A 16,189-nucleotide genomic window follows, 5' to 3' on the forward strand; every position below is an offset into this window, starting at 1 on the left:
TTTAAGAACAAAACTTAAATGCCCACGAATAGGGGGCTGGTTGAATATTATTGTTCATCCATGGATGGACACTACCCACCTGTGAAAAATAACAAAGTAGCTCTATGTCTGCTGTTTACAAAGATATCCAAAAATCACAGTTAAAGGATCATGTTTCAGAAAAGCAAAAAAAAAAAAAAAGAAAGAAAGAAAGAAAAAGTATGAGAACTGTCAACATAGGGAAATGTGCACAGGCAGCAATTCTAAATGTAAAAATAATGCAAAGCAGAGTACAGAGGCAAACCACAGCTACATGAAAATATCCCGATGACACCGATAAAGATCAAAAAAGGAAGTGAAGGAATGTAAATAGTTTTTAATGTTCATTTCACATTCTTTTCTTTTTTCATACTGTTAACTAAGCCCACACTCCCGTACAAAAGAAAAGGCAAGATATTGTTGTTATTGTTTTAACTGTTAGACTCTGAGCAGGTGCTTCCCCCCCAAGACGGTGATCTGTAAATTGCAGAGAAAGCTGGCACTGGCCGTGTCACCAGGCTGCGTCTCCCTCCTTGGACACTCTGCAGGCCATGCTTGACTAGGTGTTGATTCTCAACACCATCCAGTTGGTAGGTAAGAGGCTCCCAGGACCATCTGCAATCCTGTGAACTTGGCCCTGGAAAGAGAAGCCTGATGAGCTGTCCCAGGTCTGGGAGGCAGCAGCCTCGGGTTGGAGAATTTCCATCATTGTCTCATTCATTTTCAGAAGTGCACTGAGCACCAGCACTGTACTAGGTGCTGGGGATACAGCAGAGAACAAAACAGACATTGTCTCTGCCGTTGTGAACTCACCAGATCGGGGGAGGGAGAGGGAGAGGGGGCAGACCCAGATGGGGTAGTCGCACAGGTATGTGGGAAATGACAGCAGCTACAGGTACGGTGGAAAGGAGAGCTCATCGTGCTTTGAGCAAGTGTGTGGATCCTGGGGGAACGACCCTTCTCTGAAGAGGGTGGTGGGAAGGGGTAGGGAGGAGGGGCCCGGACCCTCTTACTACAGCTGCATAGACTGAACGTTTGAAGCATTTCCCATCACAGGGGCAGCCCTGAAATGTTCCCAGAGTCTCTGAGCAGGGTACTGGGGGGCCCACAAGGTTAAGACAGGAAAAAATATCGGGCCCCCAATAGACAGACCTCAATCCATGTCTTGACCTTACCACCTAGACAAAAGGCAAAGAGAGTGGAAAATTCAGTAATACACTGAAGATCGGAAAATGGAAAATTCCATTTGAAAAGTGCACACACACACACACACACACACACGCACACACACACTCATGCTCTGCCCCAAATGTGTTGAAGTAAACAACAGCTCAGCCAGTGGAGACCACAGCCTATCTTGAAATGATCATCCTGCCTCCACCTGTAAGTCCCGTCAGGCTGAGTTAATTTTCTGGAAGATACACAGTGAGGCAGGCATGGGAAGCTGAGAGAAAATGACCAACGCGTTCAATTTAAGGGGCTTTGGATTCTATCCCGTGCAGCATAATTAACCTGGTACAGACTCATCTGGACCGTGGAGAGAGGAGGGGAGCGTAATGGTTAGGTCTGCTGGCCCAGGCCCAAGCCTGGGCTCTGCCACGCATGGCCATGCGCCTAAAGTAACTTTCCAAACCTCAGTTCCCTTGGTGGTAAGATGGGGACAGCAACTCCCTCACTGCCTTCGGACGGGGTTAGATGACACAATCCAAGTCATTTCATTCATTAAGCACGGGGCTGGGAAATGGGAAGAGCACAGAAAGTGTGAGCTGCTGTTATAACCACTCTGCCATCCGAGAGGGTGCAAAGAGGACCAGAGGGGAAGTTCGAAAACAGTGGCTATTCATCCGTGGGCACTGACCTGGAGAACAGAAGTGACAGCCGAAGGCCTTGGTACGGCTATGCGCATTTTATCGGTGGTCTGGGTGTGCTCTGGGGGCAATTCACACTGGGGGGCCCCCGACCCGTTCTCAGCAGCTCCTGCAACCCTACAAACTGCAGAGAGCAAGGGTGGGGAAGGCCTGACTTTATGAGAGCAGAACATACACACATCAAAGGTGAAACAGAGGTCACCCTACAGGAAGCCACACTAGACCACAAAGGGGACCCCACACCGGGAGCCCTGATGGAGTGGTGAGAACCAAGAAGCAGAGGTCAGACGCCATCACAGGGGTGTTTCTCAATTCCCAACAAAGGTGTTCTTTATCATTAAACATTCGCAGGTTGGAGCACATCTAAATGGCCTGGGAGTGTGCTCTGTAAAGAATTCCACCGATGAGTCCTTCTGTGGAGTGATTCATCCCTCTGTAACTTACCTGCTTTGTAATGGGGATTTCCCATCTGCTCATCCCACCTTTGATGTGCTACTGACCAGCACTCAAGGCAGGTCAGCAGATGCTCACTACAAAGCTAGGAGGAGCCTGTAGAGCTCAAAGGCAATGAAGGGGCTGCCGGAAAACCCCTCTGATGAAAGGCTAAGGGAGCCAGATTATGCCGACGGGAGAGAAGGCTGCCGGGCATATAGCAACATGCTTCAGCTTCATGACTTCTCTGATATTCAGACAATAGGAACTAATTCCACAGGGAACAAAAAAAAAAGGAAAAGGGACTTTGAAATGTAGCCCAGTGGACGCAGGCTGGATGTCATGGAGGAGTCCCTGACTGTGATGGCCAAAGAAGGTGCACTTCCCTCCCTGGCAAGGATCTGGGCTATTCCTACTGTGAGACAGATGGATTAGACGTCCTCTTACTGTCCCTTACTGTCCCCAAAATATCATTTTCAATTCTCAAACATCCGATATAAAAATAAACTCGACTAAACTGTTATGACTTCAGAAGAAACTGTTTCTTTAAAAAAAAACACCTGTGCTAGAAATGAAACCGTATGTCCACAAGAAGACTTGTACAAGGCTGTTCAAAGCAGCCTTATTATTCATATTAGCGCAAATCTGCAAACAACCCAAATGTCCATCAGCAGTGAATGGATGAGCAGATTGCAGTATATTCGCAGAAGGGAGTACCATTCAGCTATAAAAGGAACGATTGATACAGTCCACAGCATGGAGAGACGGGGGCCAGACCCAAGGCACAAACCACCCAATTCCATTCATAGGAAGCTCCAGAATGGGCAACGCTAATCAATGGTGGCAGAAATCTGAAAAATGGTTGCCTTGGGGTGGGGCTAGGGAGGAATTCTTGCCCTGGGAAGGGGCAAGAGTGAATTTTCTGGGATGATAGAGATGTTCTACGTCTTATTTTGGGTGGTGGGTGCACAGGTGCATACAGCTGTCAAAACTCACTGAACTGGGCTTCCCTGGTGGCGCAAGTGGTTGAGAGTCTGCCTGCCGATGCAGGGGACGCGGGTTCGTGCCCCGGTCCGGGAAGATCCCACATGCCACGGAGCGGCTGGGCCCATGAGCCATGGCCGCTGAGCCTGCGCTCCACAACGGGAGAGGCCACAACAGTGAGAGGTCCGCGTACCGCAAAAAAAAAAAAAAAAAACCGAAAAAAACAAACAAACTCACTGAACTAACTCCTGAAGATCTGTGTACTTGACTGGATACAAAATCTAGCTCAATTAAGAAGATAGAAAACCAATGAACTCACAGTTCTGTGATTTACAAAGTCTTAAAACAATGTTTTCCTGTTTTCCCTTGGGCTGTATGACACTGGGCAAGTTATTTACACTCTCCAGGCCTGAGTCTCCTCATCTCTAATAACAGCACCAACCCCACAGGGGTGTCTTGAAGATGAAGCCCGAGCAATACATGTGCGGGCGGGAAGTGCTCAATTAAGCATTAGCTATGATTATACCAGTTTATTATCCCTTCTCTACTTTCAACCATAAGGAAAAGTGCTCTTCGTGGGCTACTGTGTTGAGTGTTCAGAAACTCCTGGGGCTGCCATACACGTCCTGTCACTCTTGCACTATTGTTACGGGCTGAACTATGTCCCCCTCAAAATGCATGAATTAAGTCCTAACCCTGAATACCTCAGAATGTGACTGTATTTGGAGAAAGTGTCTTTAAAGACATAATTAACATTAAATGAGGCCACTGGGGCGGGCCCTGATCCAGTATGAATGGTGTCCTTATAGGAAGAGGAAATTTGGACACCGCCATTCACACAGAGGAAAGATGGTGTAAAGACCCAGGGAGAAGGGGACCATCCACATGCCAAGGAGAGAGGCCTCAGAAGGAACCAATCCTGATTTTTAGCCTCCAGAACTGTGACAAAGTGCGTTTCTGTTGTTCAACCCAGTCTGTGGGGTGTCATTATGGCAGCTCTAACACACGTACAACCATCGTCCTGCTTCCACGGGGACCTCTTTACTAAGGCCCCGGCCACACTCACTGCTGCTTTTGGTGTAAAGCCGGAGGAGCTCGGCCAGGCCACTCTTCTTCACCACAGCTGTGCTGCTCAGGTTCTCTTGGTCAAGAATCCTGAGGAAGTCATCCAGCTCTGTCAGCAGCTGCTCCAGGGCTAGAGACAGAAAACAGAAGAATCCCTTATAGCAGCTGCCTTCTCTCCAAAGGCCCAGCTCAGACACACCTCCGATCCCACAGCATCCCATGACGGACCCTCTGGTCTTGAGGGGTGGGGTCCAGGGTGAGGCCAGGCAGCACATGGGGGGCCCAGCCAATAGGTGCAATTCCCAGTGCCAGCGTCACTGGGGAGAGGCAAACAGGCCCTTGGCTTCGAGATGGACAACGTCGGCCAAAGCTGTGGGGCTACCATTTGCTGGAGTGACAGTGGCCAAGGTGGTCCAGTCAAGTCTATCAGGCTGTGAGAATCTGGAAACAGGATTTTCTTCCTAATAAAGGTCAATCAAAACAGCTCAGGGTCTGGGGAACCTGAACACAGATCAGACCCGCAACCGTCAGAAGAAATGCTGTGGTTGACCCAGTTGTTAATCCTTTCCCCAAGGATGGGGAAACACAGAGTCACTTCGGGGAGATGAAACAGTGATTACTCTGTCCCCGCAGGAATATGGACAACCTATCAAAAGCCACACTTGGACAAACAAAACCTTTCCCTGAGATTCTTCAGTGACTTCAGAGCCACTTCAATTGCCACTAGGCCAGCGTCACTCCCAAGCTGGTTAAGGGCTGTGGTGCCTCGGATCTAGTTGTCAAATACGCCTCTGTCAAGGGCCACTGTTATAGAAGCACTGGCCAATTTCTAGCTGGAAGTACATTGCAGAAACATCAGTGCAGCGGGCAACAGCCTAGGTGCAGGGCCTTCCCCATTACTGTTGTTGTTATTATTGTTAATGACCGAAATCTCTATTAAGAACAGGATGCTGCATTCCATGCTGGGGTCCTCACCTTGGCGCTCCCTGCCCAGCTGGCTCTCCAGAACGTGCTCATTAATGGCAGCAGCTCCTTGAGGGTCTAAACAATGCTTTCCAACCCTGGCTGCATTGGAATCACCTGGAGAGATTTTAAAACTCCTAATGTCTAAGCCGCACCCAGACTGATGATATCAGGATCTCTGGGAGTGAGACCCAGGAGTTATTAGGTCTTAAACCTCCTCAGGTGATTCCAATATGCAGCCAACGCTGAGAAGCATGGGTCTAAATGTAATGCCAGGGGCCACAACTGAGGGCCCTCCTTCCGACAGCAGCCAAGACGCCCAGAGCCGCCCTCCACCGCCTGCTGCTGGAACTCTGAGCGGTCACACAATCTCTCCAAGCTCATTCCCTCATCTGTAAAGTGGAGAAGACTGTGTGGGCCCTGCCCATCTCACACGGTGGGTGTAAAAGACAAAATCTGTGAAGCTCTTCACAGCGATGCTTGTGAAATGCTGTGCTAACCACACAAAGAGCTTTGTCATCATCGTCTCCTCCCATCCTGTGACATCATTAGTTATTTCTTATTCTCCACCAGTAGCATTCGTCTCTAAGCTCCTCTTCAGAGAAAAACCAAAACCTTGCACTGTAACATTCCCTACCCTACCATGTAAGGGAGAGGAAGGAAAGGAAGGTCACCTCCTCCGAGCAGCCCTCCCTGACCACCTTCTCCATACTAGATATTTCTTATCATTTTCTAACTCAGCATCTATCTCCTGCTTTCATAGCCCTAATCACAACTTACTAGCAATATGAATATACAATATTTTTTGAATACACAGTATTTTTTAAATAAGATTTTAAAATGAACAATATCAACAATGAATGAAATAACAGTTTTATTTATTTGCCCATTTTTAACGTGTATTTTTGTCTTTCTCATCCTGGTCTAGTCTGTTAGCTCAGTGAGTCAGAACCACACCTGTCTTGCATCTTTGGCACCTCACGCTGTTACAGGCGTTGAATGAATGTTTATGGAAATAATGAATAAATGAATGAATAAAGTTATTAGGTACCTACTAGCTCACAAGAACTCTAGGAGGTAAGCAACATTATGCCTATTTTGCAGATGTGGACCTGGTGGTCCAGAGAAGACCCATAACGGCCCACACGGCCCATGACAGAGAGCTGGGTTTGCTGCCTGACTCCAAGGCTGAGCTCTTGGCAACACCCCACCTGATGCCTCCATGTAGGGCCTTCTTCCAGCATCCCCCAAAGGCCTGGCGCCCCAGAACTGAACCAGAGCCCCTGACTATCCCCTAACCCCCTCATTATAGAAGCCCTTATACTCCCCTGGTTCTAAGGGAGAGCCCAGTGCCCTATTTCTGTTCAAACACCCCCTTGGCTCTCAGTGGGGTAGCAGCCTCTGACTCCAATTCTGAAAAACCAAACTCCCTGGAATGAATATTGCTACCGACCGGGAGAGAGCTGGAGGAAGGGAACGGGGGATGAGGATGCTTATTTCGGAAGAGAGCAGTGATAACAGTACCAGCGCATGTGACTGTCAGGTCAAACAGCCAGCTGGCTCAGATGAGTGGGTGCCGCCTGTCGTAGGTCAGAGCGCTCTCTCCCTGCAGGGAGAAACAGCAGAGAAACCGCCTCTCTCCCTTTCAGTGTCCTGGTAAAGGATGAAGAATCAAGCGGGTCCCACAGAAGTCTATGCGTCACTTCCCCTCCAGCTTGTCAAAAGCCAAGCGAAGGTAAAAGACACCTTCACATAGCCAGCGGCCCAAATGCTGCATGTGGTACGTGTTGGCCCGTGTGCCTAGAGGTAGGATGGAAGACGCCCTCATCTCTGCCCGAGAAGAGATGAGCAGATGGTTAAGGGATAGCCAAGGAGAGGCAAGAAAGAAGCCACATCAGGTAGTTCTGCTTGGGAAAGAGCCATGGACCAACAGCAGAGTCTCCTGCCCCGTCCTTGGGTATTGAGAAGAACACCCCAGGGAATCTCCAAGAGGCCAGTGGCTTCTGCCCTGTTTACTTAAAATTGATTAAACTCTTAACGCAATGAAATTTGAAAGAGCACCAGCAAAAGCTCCCAGAGCCCACCGAATCAGCATCTGGCGAGACCTCTCCGTGTGCCCAGCACTCAGCTGGGCCCTCAGCCTCAACTTACTGGGAAACTGGAAAGGAGACCTGGATGGCGTGGCTCCTGCCTTTTGCAGGCTTGTTGGCGGGACAAGACGAGCACAGGTGAAGTGATTAACAGACCAGGGCGCACCACCAAAGAGTCAAGAGTCTCGCAGCTGATATCAGACGATAGGTTTAAGGCTGGAAGGTTTCTGGGAAGAGGCCCTCGTAGAGTAAGGCCTTAGGTTGTTTTTTGTTTCGTTTTGTTTGATTTTGAACAGTTATTCATGAGTTTCCAGTTGGCTGCAGAAACTCAACAGGCTGAAAGAAATGAGCTTAAAGAAGTCAAACTGGGGGACTTCCCTGGTGGCGCAGTGGTTAAGAATCCGCCTGCCAATGCAGGGGACACGGGTTTGAGCCCTGGTCCGGGAAGATCCCACATGCCACAGAGCAACTAAGCCCGTGTGCCACAACTACTGAGCCTGTGCTCTAGAGCCCGTGAGCCACAACTACTGAGCCCGTGTGCCACAACTACTGAAGCCCACGCGCCTAGAGCCCGTGCTCCGCAACATGAGAAGCCACCGCAATAAGAAGCCCGTGCACCGCAACGAAGAGTAGCCCCCGCACGCCACAACTAGAGAAAAGCCTGCACACAGCAACGAAGACCCAACGCAGCCAAAAATAAATAAATAAAATTTAAAAAAAAAGAAACAAGTGAATTAAAACAAGACACTAGAAAAAAAAAAAGTCAAACTGGGGAAAAACAAAGGATAAATGACTCTGAGGCTTGAACTCAGCTACAGTGGATAAGGAAAGTGAAAGGGCCTTGCAAAACAACTAGGATCTCAAGCTGCATTTTTCCTGACCTTCTGAACTCCACTGAGCTATTACTGCTGCTACTCCTGCTAACAAACAAAGAAAAAACACGAGAACTTTAAGTGTCTCTTGTTTCCACATCCTCAGCTATTCCCAAAAGCTGCCTGATTCCTGGAAAACAGCCTTGTTTATTTTTATGTGAGCAGATACATACCAAGCCAAAGGATGAAAAGCATCAATGCCTGGCTCTGGGGAGACAAAGGTGACCCTGATGGGGTCCCTTGCACTTCCAGGAGCCCCATGCCTGGAAATAGGGCACCAGTGAATACACAGGATAGAAGTGATCCAGGGACATTTCCAAGGATCAGGAATGTACCGAGGAAAGAGACAAACTTCGGGGTTATCAGGGAGAGGAATTTATAAGCTGGCCATTGCGGATGAATAGGAGCTCACCAGGAAGAGGCAGAGGCATTTCAGGAAAAGGGAATGATGCTCAGAAGAAGACTCAGATGCTGAAAGCACATGGGGTGTCTGAGAAACCACGAGTAGCTCTGTGTATCAGGGCACCCAGAGCATGGGGGCGGGGTGGGTGGGCCTTGAAGGAGAGAAAGTGGGCTCTGCGGCCAGAACTGCAGACTTAGATCCTGTGGGCAGATCATAAGGGCTTTATTCGCTTTGCTAGGGAGTTCGTGCCTCATCCTGCAGGGCTTCTGGGCAGTGCAGTGGAGGAGGCCATGCTATGCTGCTCTTCAAGCAGGCTAGCTCTGCCAGCTGTGGGGAGGACGGTGGAAGGGGACCAGGGGACAGGACGGGGAGGCAGGGAGGCCAGTGAGATGACTGCATTAGCTCAGCTGAGGAAGATGAGGGTGTCACCCAATCACAGCGGCTGGGGCCATGCAGGGTGCTGCACCCCACCACCTCCAAGTCTCCCAGGCACTCTGCAAGTGCACAGTGGGGGGAATGGGCTCTTGAGCCTGGATTACAACCTAACTCTGTCACGTCTGCCGTTAACAGCGGCACTGGGGTTCAAGTCCAACTGTGAACAAGTCCAAGTACTTGCTGTCTGCTGACCGCGCTGGGGAAGTCAGAGAGGTTGACCTGGATCATGGCCTCTGCTTCCCAAGGTAGCAGGGGATGGGATGGAGGGGTTGGACTTGAGACATGTGACAGGTAGCAGCCATGGGCCATTAGATGTGGAGACTGTAAGAGAAGATGCCCACGGGTGGCTGAGAGCTGCAGAATACCATTAGACACACAGGCCTGAGGACACTGCAGTTAACTGGGCATCTGTGGTCCCTGCTGCTGGGGAACTGATGGGCTAGGCCGATGGGAAAGATGGGAAGAGGGGGAGTGCTGAGGAAGCAGATACCCTCCTTTTCCCCTAAAACAGCTGAGTCAGGTGAAGGGTATGCACCAGGGTTGAAGAAACGCAGGACCGGGAAGCAGAGGGAGTCACGAAACCCAGAGGTCACTTCCCTTCGTCTCTGGATCCACATCATCCTTCAAGCTCCGTCCAGGCCCCGACCCCACAGAGCCGCACCCACGACCGAGGACACTCAGCTCTCCTGCCAGCTCTTCCCTAGATTCCTCACTGTCCAAGTCAGTTGTTCTCAGTTGTCTCAGTCTGTGCCAGGTCTGTATTCTGGGCTAGGCCTGAGCCCTTTCTGGACAAGGGTCAGCCTTCGTAGGTTTGGGCCTCTGACAAGGCGCTAAGCACATCAGAGGTCAGTGACGCTCCTGCCATCATACCCCCTGGGGTCCAGCCACAGGTTCCCCCGCTAGCCCAAAGGAGAGCGTTCCTGTGAAAACTTTATGCCGAAAAGGCATAAAGGGAAGCAGCTACTGTCTTTTTCTGGAAAAACGAAACTCCTCTCTGGATGGATTTCAGTTAGCGCAAGCAGGTATTCACGTAGGCCTTTCATCAAAGCCAAGGGGCGCGAAGCGAACTTTGGAAAAGCAGGGGAAACCGAGAGCTCAGGCTCTTGGGAATAATAAAAGCATGGCCCCAACTTGCGCCAACCCTGGCGACATTTTAAAGCCCTTAGAGCTCGGAGGGACGGGCCATCCCTGGGAGGAATGCGGCCATTTCACCGAGGCTCTGGAACGCACTCGTCCCAATTCCCTTCCCCCATCACCCCCACATTGCTCATTTTGGTCTCTTCCTCAACCTCCAGCGGAGGGAGGGAAAAATAAGTGTGCTGTTCATCGTGGAAACTGTAGGCCCTTGTGCAGGCTTTCCATCCTGGCTCTGTTAAAGTTCAGAGTTGCCTGCTCACGGGCTGACAAATCATCAATACGATTCTTGTTCAGGACGTGCAAGGCCCACGCAGAGCCGGACGGGTCAACGGCTCGATTCATCGCCCTCGGCCCCGGCAAAGCTCTGCCTCCAGATGACCTCCTCCCCCAGTTTTTCTCATCCTGAGGCAGTCCTGCTTTTTGGTCACTAGGTTCCCAACCATAAACGTCTTCCCAACATGCCAAAAAAGCTGCTTCTCGTGATTCCCCTGCTGTTTTACACACACAGTTTTATTTATTCAGCTGCGTTTGCTGAAGACCCATGATTGAGGGTGATTTTCCTTCCAAACGTGAAACTGAGCAGACCTGTTCTTTTAAGTATAAAGACATGCATCCCCCTCCCTGCCCCGACGGGGTTCCGAACATTGAGCCACAGGGCATATTATTTGCGTGAACCCGACTGCTGGGCACCAACCAAAGTTATGAAGCTGGTGAAAGTTTCTGTGACAAGCAACAGCATCAGGTGGGTTGCAATGAGGAGCAGAAAATGCCAGTAGACTCATCCTGGTCACAGAGAACCGTCAAGTTCTCAATGAGCTCTTGGAAAACATGCCCCTTTACTCCACCTAAAAGGAGACCTCCCCCCACTTTTAGGAGGCCCAATCCCCCTTTCTCTAAAAGTGCCAAATGCCAAGTCAGCCTTTACCAAGTACCCGATGTACCGATGGGTATGTGCCAGGCAGGTTGATAGGAAGTGGGTTTCTTCCTTTCTTTTTTTATGGCGGTAATACACACATAACTTTACATTAATTTACCACTTTAGCCACTTTAAAGCTTACAACTCAGTGTTACAATGCCATGCAACCATCACCACCACTACCTAGTTCCAGAACTTTTTCATCACCTGAAACATAAACTCACTAGGTTGTCGCTCTCCATTCTTTCCTCCCCCAGATTTGTGGCAACCACAAATCTGCTTTCTGACTCTGTAGGTTTGCCAATTCTGAATATTTCATGTAAATGGAATCATATAATATGTAGCCTTTTGAGCCTGGCGTCTTTCACGATGCATCATGATTTCAAGGTTCATCCATGCTGTAGCATGGATGGTATTTCGTTCCTTCTTACGGCTGAATAATGTTCCCTTGTATGGATATACCACATTCTGTTTGTCCCTTCATCATTAATGAGGAAGTGGGTTTTTTTAAACAAAAATAATTTTTAATTGGGCTATAACTTACATACAGCAACATCCTCTGCTTTTACTGTATAAAAATCTAGTGTTCTGACCAACACATTCAGCTGTGGCAACTACCACCACAATCAAGCTACAGAACAATTCCATCACCCAAAAAGTTCCTTTGTGCCCTTCTGCAGGTGACCCCTTCTCCACTCCCAGGCCCCGGCACCCTGCAGAACCTCTGGAGTCTGGCTCCTTTTACCGAACATAAGACATCTGAGATTCATCCATTGTTGTTACATGTATGAGAAGTTTGTTCCTTTTGATTGCTGTGTAGTATTCCATCCTACGGCTGGAGGAAGCCCATATGTCTCCATAGATTAAGAGATCTCTGCTGGGTGCAGAGACTGCACAGACACAGCAGGTTCCTGTGTCCTCACCCCAGTTTCTCATGCTTCTGAAGGCACCCTCCTGCTGACTTTCAAGGGCACTCCTGCTTTCAGGACACCGAATGGAAGACCACTCAGGGCCATGCATACAAAAGATAAAGCGGTGCTTCTCGGCAAAGGCTGCATATTGGAATCAACTGGGGACTTAAAAAAAATTCCTGATGCCTGGGTCCACCCCCAGAGCTCCTGCTGTAATTGCTCTGGGTGTGGTCTGGTCCTCAGGAGTTTTCAAAGCTTCCCAGGTGATTCTACTATGCAGCCAAGGTGATGAACCACAGAGATAAAGGTGTGATGATTGCTTCATGAAAAGTCTTTACTTTATAAAATTACTTATGAGTCCTTAAAAAACAAATTTCCATCGTGTTGCTATATAACGCAGTTCTGATTTCACATGGAGAACTTTCTAGGTTCACGCTTGTCATATCATGTCAGATACATTTGAAAATACCTTTTTTTTCCTCCTAACATCTTTTCCCTTCTGGACAGTGAGGGTGTGGAAGGCAAGAACCAAGATGTCTCTGTGTTTACACATCACTGAACTCGGTTCCCTGTCCTGCTTAAACAAGTGGGAACTCTTATCACTGGTAATCCGCACCCAAAAGGTTTGCAGGCTACTCCTCCGGTGGGCTGTCATTGATCCCGCCTGCCTGGACCTCAGGAGACTGAGCCAGAAACGTAAATAACTTTCTCCAGGATAAATACTCCAGGAGTTTTTCTTTATTTCCATCTCCAAGAAATGGCGAGGGGGAGAGGGCTGTGCTCCATTTACCAGCGCTGTGACTGCGCTTCTCCCTGCTGAGTCTGACCTTCAAGGTCAGTTTGTCATCATTTTTGCAAGATCTGCTTTTTCTCACCTATCTTGGAGTCTCATCACTTAAAACACATCCCCAAGAAGAGGCCGCCCTCTGCATTCCCAGATCATCTGTGCGGGCTTGAAGAGATGGGACAGATGCTTTGCTGTGGCTTGCACTACTGGAAAAACAACTCGAGTTGCTCACTGGTGACCTCTCAGATGGAACAAACCTCCCCAAGAGCAGAATTCCAACCCCAGCTATGAAGCCAACTGGAACCAGAGCCGCTCAGATAGGGCCCCTCAGAAATTTCACATAGTAACCACCAAAGACATCAAACCAAGCACAGCGAGGAAGAGAGGCCAGGCGCCTGCCAAGGGCCACTTCCTCTCTGCCTCAGCCTGCCCAGAAGCACCACCTGTCCATCCAGTCCAACAGCACAGGGACTATTACTTGGTGATTCTCCCATCTTTATTTTCTATTTGTCCCATGAACGCAAGTCCTTGGTCCCTAGTGAAGTTGAAGGCTCTGTGTAGATAGGGACCACATCTTCCGGTTTAGTTTCCCCCACTGTGCTTAAACAGTGCTTTGCTCTAAAGTCAGTGCTTGGAAAACATCTGCTGAGCATAAGGCTTCCATACACACACACACACACACACACACACACACAGACACACACACACACACACACAGACACAGACACACACACGGCCTAAGGAAGGCTCCTCCTGAATTGTCTTGTAATAAAAGGATTACAAGACAGGCCAGGGGCGACAGACCACAGTTCAGGTCCCCACAGCTAACAGCTCTGGAAGGACCATCCAGAGACAGCCCCCAGCAGCAGACATATCTCACACCTGGGCAGCACTCTAGTGGGAGAACTTACTCAAGGGTGCAGGTGGGAGGGGCATGGAGGTGGCTGTTCCCCTGGAGACCAGGAACCCAGGGCCAAAGGAGCTCGACCCCCAGGGCACTCCAGCAGTTCAAGGGGCGCAGGAGGGCCGGAGCGAGGCACCCCAGGTTCTAGCAGCCACCAGGGTCCAGGCCAGACAAAGAGGCTTTGGGGCCCAGGGGGCCTTTGTCCCCGGGCTCAGTTAGGACATTCCTTAAATGCAATCTGCCAGAAGAGTGGCTTCATTCAGACTCAGTTATGCGGGTGGGAGGCGCAGAGGTTCAGCTGGGTGGCTCCCCGCATGGCAAGTCCCACAGCAGCTGGCACAAACCATTTCAGTCTCTGAACAAGAGGCTGTCAGGGGTCACTCAAGTTCACTTTGGAAGTTTGGGAAGTACTGTGTCTAACAGAAAAAAAAAAAGAAGGCTGGAAAATAACAGTGGTTATCTCTCGGTGGAGGGGTTCTGGGAAATTTTCATTCCTGCTTTACACCCTCCCCTTTTCCTCAACACAAAAGAGCAGTGAGTTATTCCATGAAGAGAAGACACTGCTGAGGGGCTGGTATGCTTTCGGTTTTGGCTGCAAATTTAGGTTTGTCCTTATTCACTTGCTATTTGTATTAGACAAAAAGGACACAAACTAAAAATGTATGGAAAGAAAAAATAATCACTGTACTGTTCAGATTTCCTGTTTCTTTCCAGCAGCTGGCAAAAGTAATGACCCACCATTGGGCTGATGTGCCAGTGGGGCCTCTTCATCCTGTTCAGGCCTCCAACGCGAAAGAGGTCAAAATCAGCCCTGGCAATCTAAAACCACGACCCCCTTGACCTCGGAGTCAGCAGCAGGAGGCTACCCCCAGCCTGATTCAATGCCCTCCTGGCCCACACAGGCAAGAGCCCTTCCTTGGGGCTCCAAGGAAGCTGGGCTAGAGGACAAAGGCCTCCTAGCCCCCCAGCCTCCTTGTCTGGCCTGGACCCTGGTGGCTGCTGGAACCTGGAATTTCTCGCCCCTGCCCTCACACTCCCTCTGAACTGCTGGAATGTCCTGGGTACGTTGGGGGTGGTGGTTGTGTACCTTTTGCCCTGGGTTCCTGGTCCAGAGAAAGCAGTGTCGTTCATGCCCTTCCCACCTGTACCAGATTCATAAATTCCCATTGCTTAGGGACTTCCCTGGTGGCACAGTGGTTGAGAATCCGCCTGCCAATGCAGGGGACACGGGTTCAATCCCTGGTCGAGAAAGATCCCACATGCCGTGGAGCAACTAAGCCCATGCGCCACAACTACTGAGCCTGAGTTCTAGAGCCCACGAGCCACAACTACTGAGCCCACGCGCTGCAACTACTGAAGCCCGCGCGCCTAGAGCCTGTGCTCCACAACAAGAGAAGCCACCGGATTGAGAAGCCCGCATACTGCAATGAAGAGTAGCTCCTGCTCGCTGCAACTAGAGAAAGCCCGCACACAACAACGAAGACTCAATACAGCCTAAATAAATACATAAATAAATTTTTTAAAAAACAAATTTCCTTTGCTTAAATCTTAGTTCCAAATCGTGGCTCACCCTTGGCTTTACCACATACAGGCCGTGTGGCCTTAGAGAGCTGAATTCACTTCTCTGTGCTTCAGTTTCCTCGTTTGTAAAATGGGGTTAATAACAGTACCAACTTCATAAGACTGGTGTAAAGATCACAAAATAATCCCATAAAGTGCATATACTAAGGTAAATGTTAGCTGCTAAATAAAAGCTAAATCTCTCCTATAAGATGGATATGGAAGACCCTCCATAAACACACACTCCCACACACATATACATTGCAATTTTAGTAGAACAGTTTCAAAAAGTGATTGGAGATATCCCTGTCTGGTTTTTGCAGGACTACTACACTGTGTCTTGGCAGAACGGCAGCAGAGGTAACTGGGGTGGAATTCCGGTTAAGCCCCTCTGAGGAACCACCTTCCTAGAAATACATAATGTTGAAAATAAATAAGTGCAGGTTTTCCAAGCTTCCTGTAGCTCCCCAGCCCAGGTCTCCATACCAGATACGCATGTGCAGAACAAGAGTCAATGGCAGGCTGTGAATTGAGAAGTGGCTACCAGGTCCTGTGCTTCTTTTCCACCCTCTGCCCATCTAACCCCTGACCCTGCAGCACCACCCTCCCTACCTGCCTTGACAGCAACCCAGGCAACATTCCTATGGGCAAAGAGCACAACCCCATTAAAAACGTTGCCTCAGAAGGGACAACCCATGAGCGTGTGCAGTGGATCCTATCTGCTGTTTTTCCCCCTTCCCCAGCATCTACTTGCCCTTCTTATTTGTACCCAATTTCTCTTTGGGAAACCCTTTTACCCAGCTGTATTTGCAGCTTGGGCGGGACTAGAAGCCCCACCCCCGAC

General features: G+C 49.5%; 1 protein-coding gene across 9 annotated transcripts in view; it reads right to left on the reverse strand.

Annotated features, from left to right (window-relative positions):
- AFAP1L2 (actin filament associated protein 1 like 2) overlaps positions 1-16,189 on the reverse strand; it is a 98,971-nt gene that overhangs the window by 33,518 nt on the left and 49,264 nt on the right. For all 9 annotated transcript variants that reach the window (XM_027112661.1, XM_027112665.1, XM_027112668.1 and 6 more), the window contains exon 2: positions 4,369-4,497. In XM_027112661.1, coding sequence (XP_026968462.1) covers positions 4,369-4,497 — 129 coding nt within the window. The remainder of the gene's footprint in view (positions 1-4,368; positions 4,498-16,189) is intronic.

This window comes from Aethalodelphis obliquidens, unplaced genomic scaffold, assembly GCF_003676395.1.
Source record: "Aethalodelphis obliquidens isolate GAN/ISIS:26980383/991018 unplaced genomic scaffold, ASM367639v1 scaffold11, whole genome shotgun sequence".
Classification (NCBI taxonomy): Eukaryota; Metazoa; Chordata; class Mammalia; order Artiodactyla; family Delphinidae; genus Aethalodelphis; species Aethalodelphis obliquidens.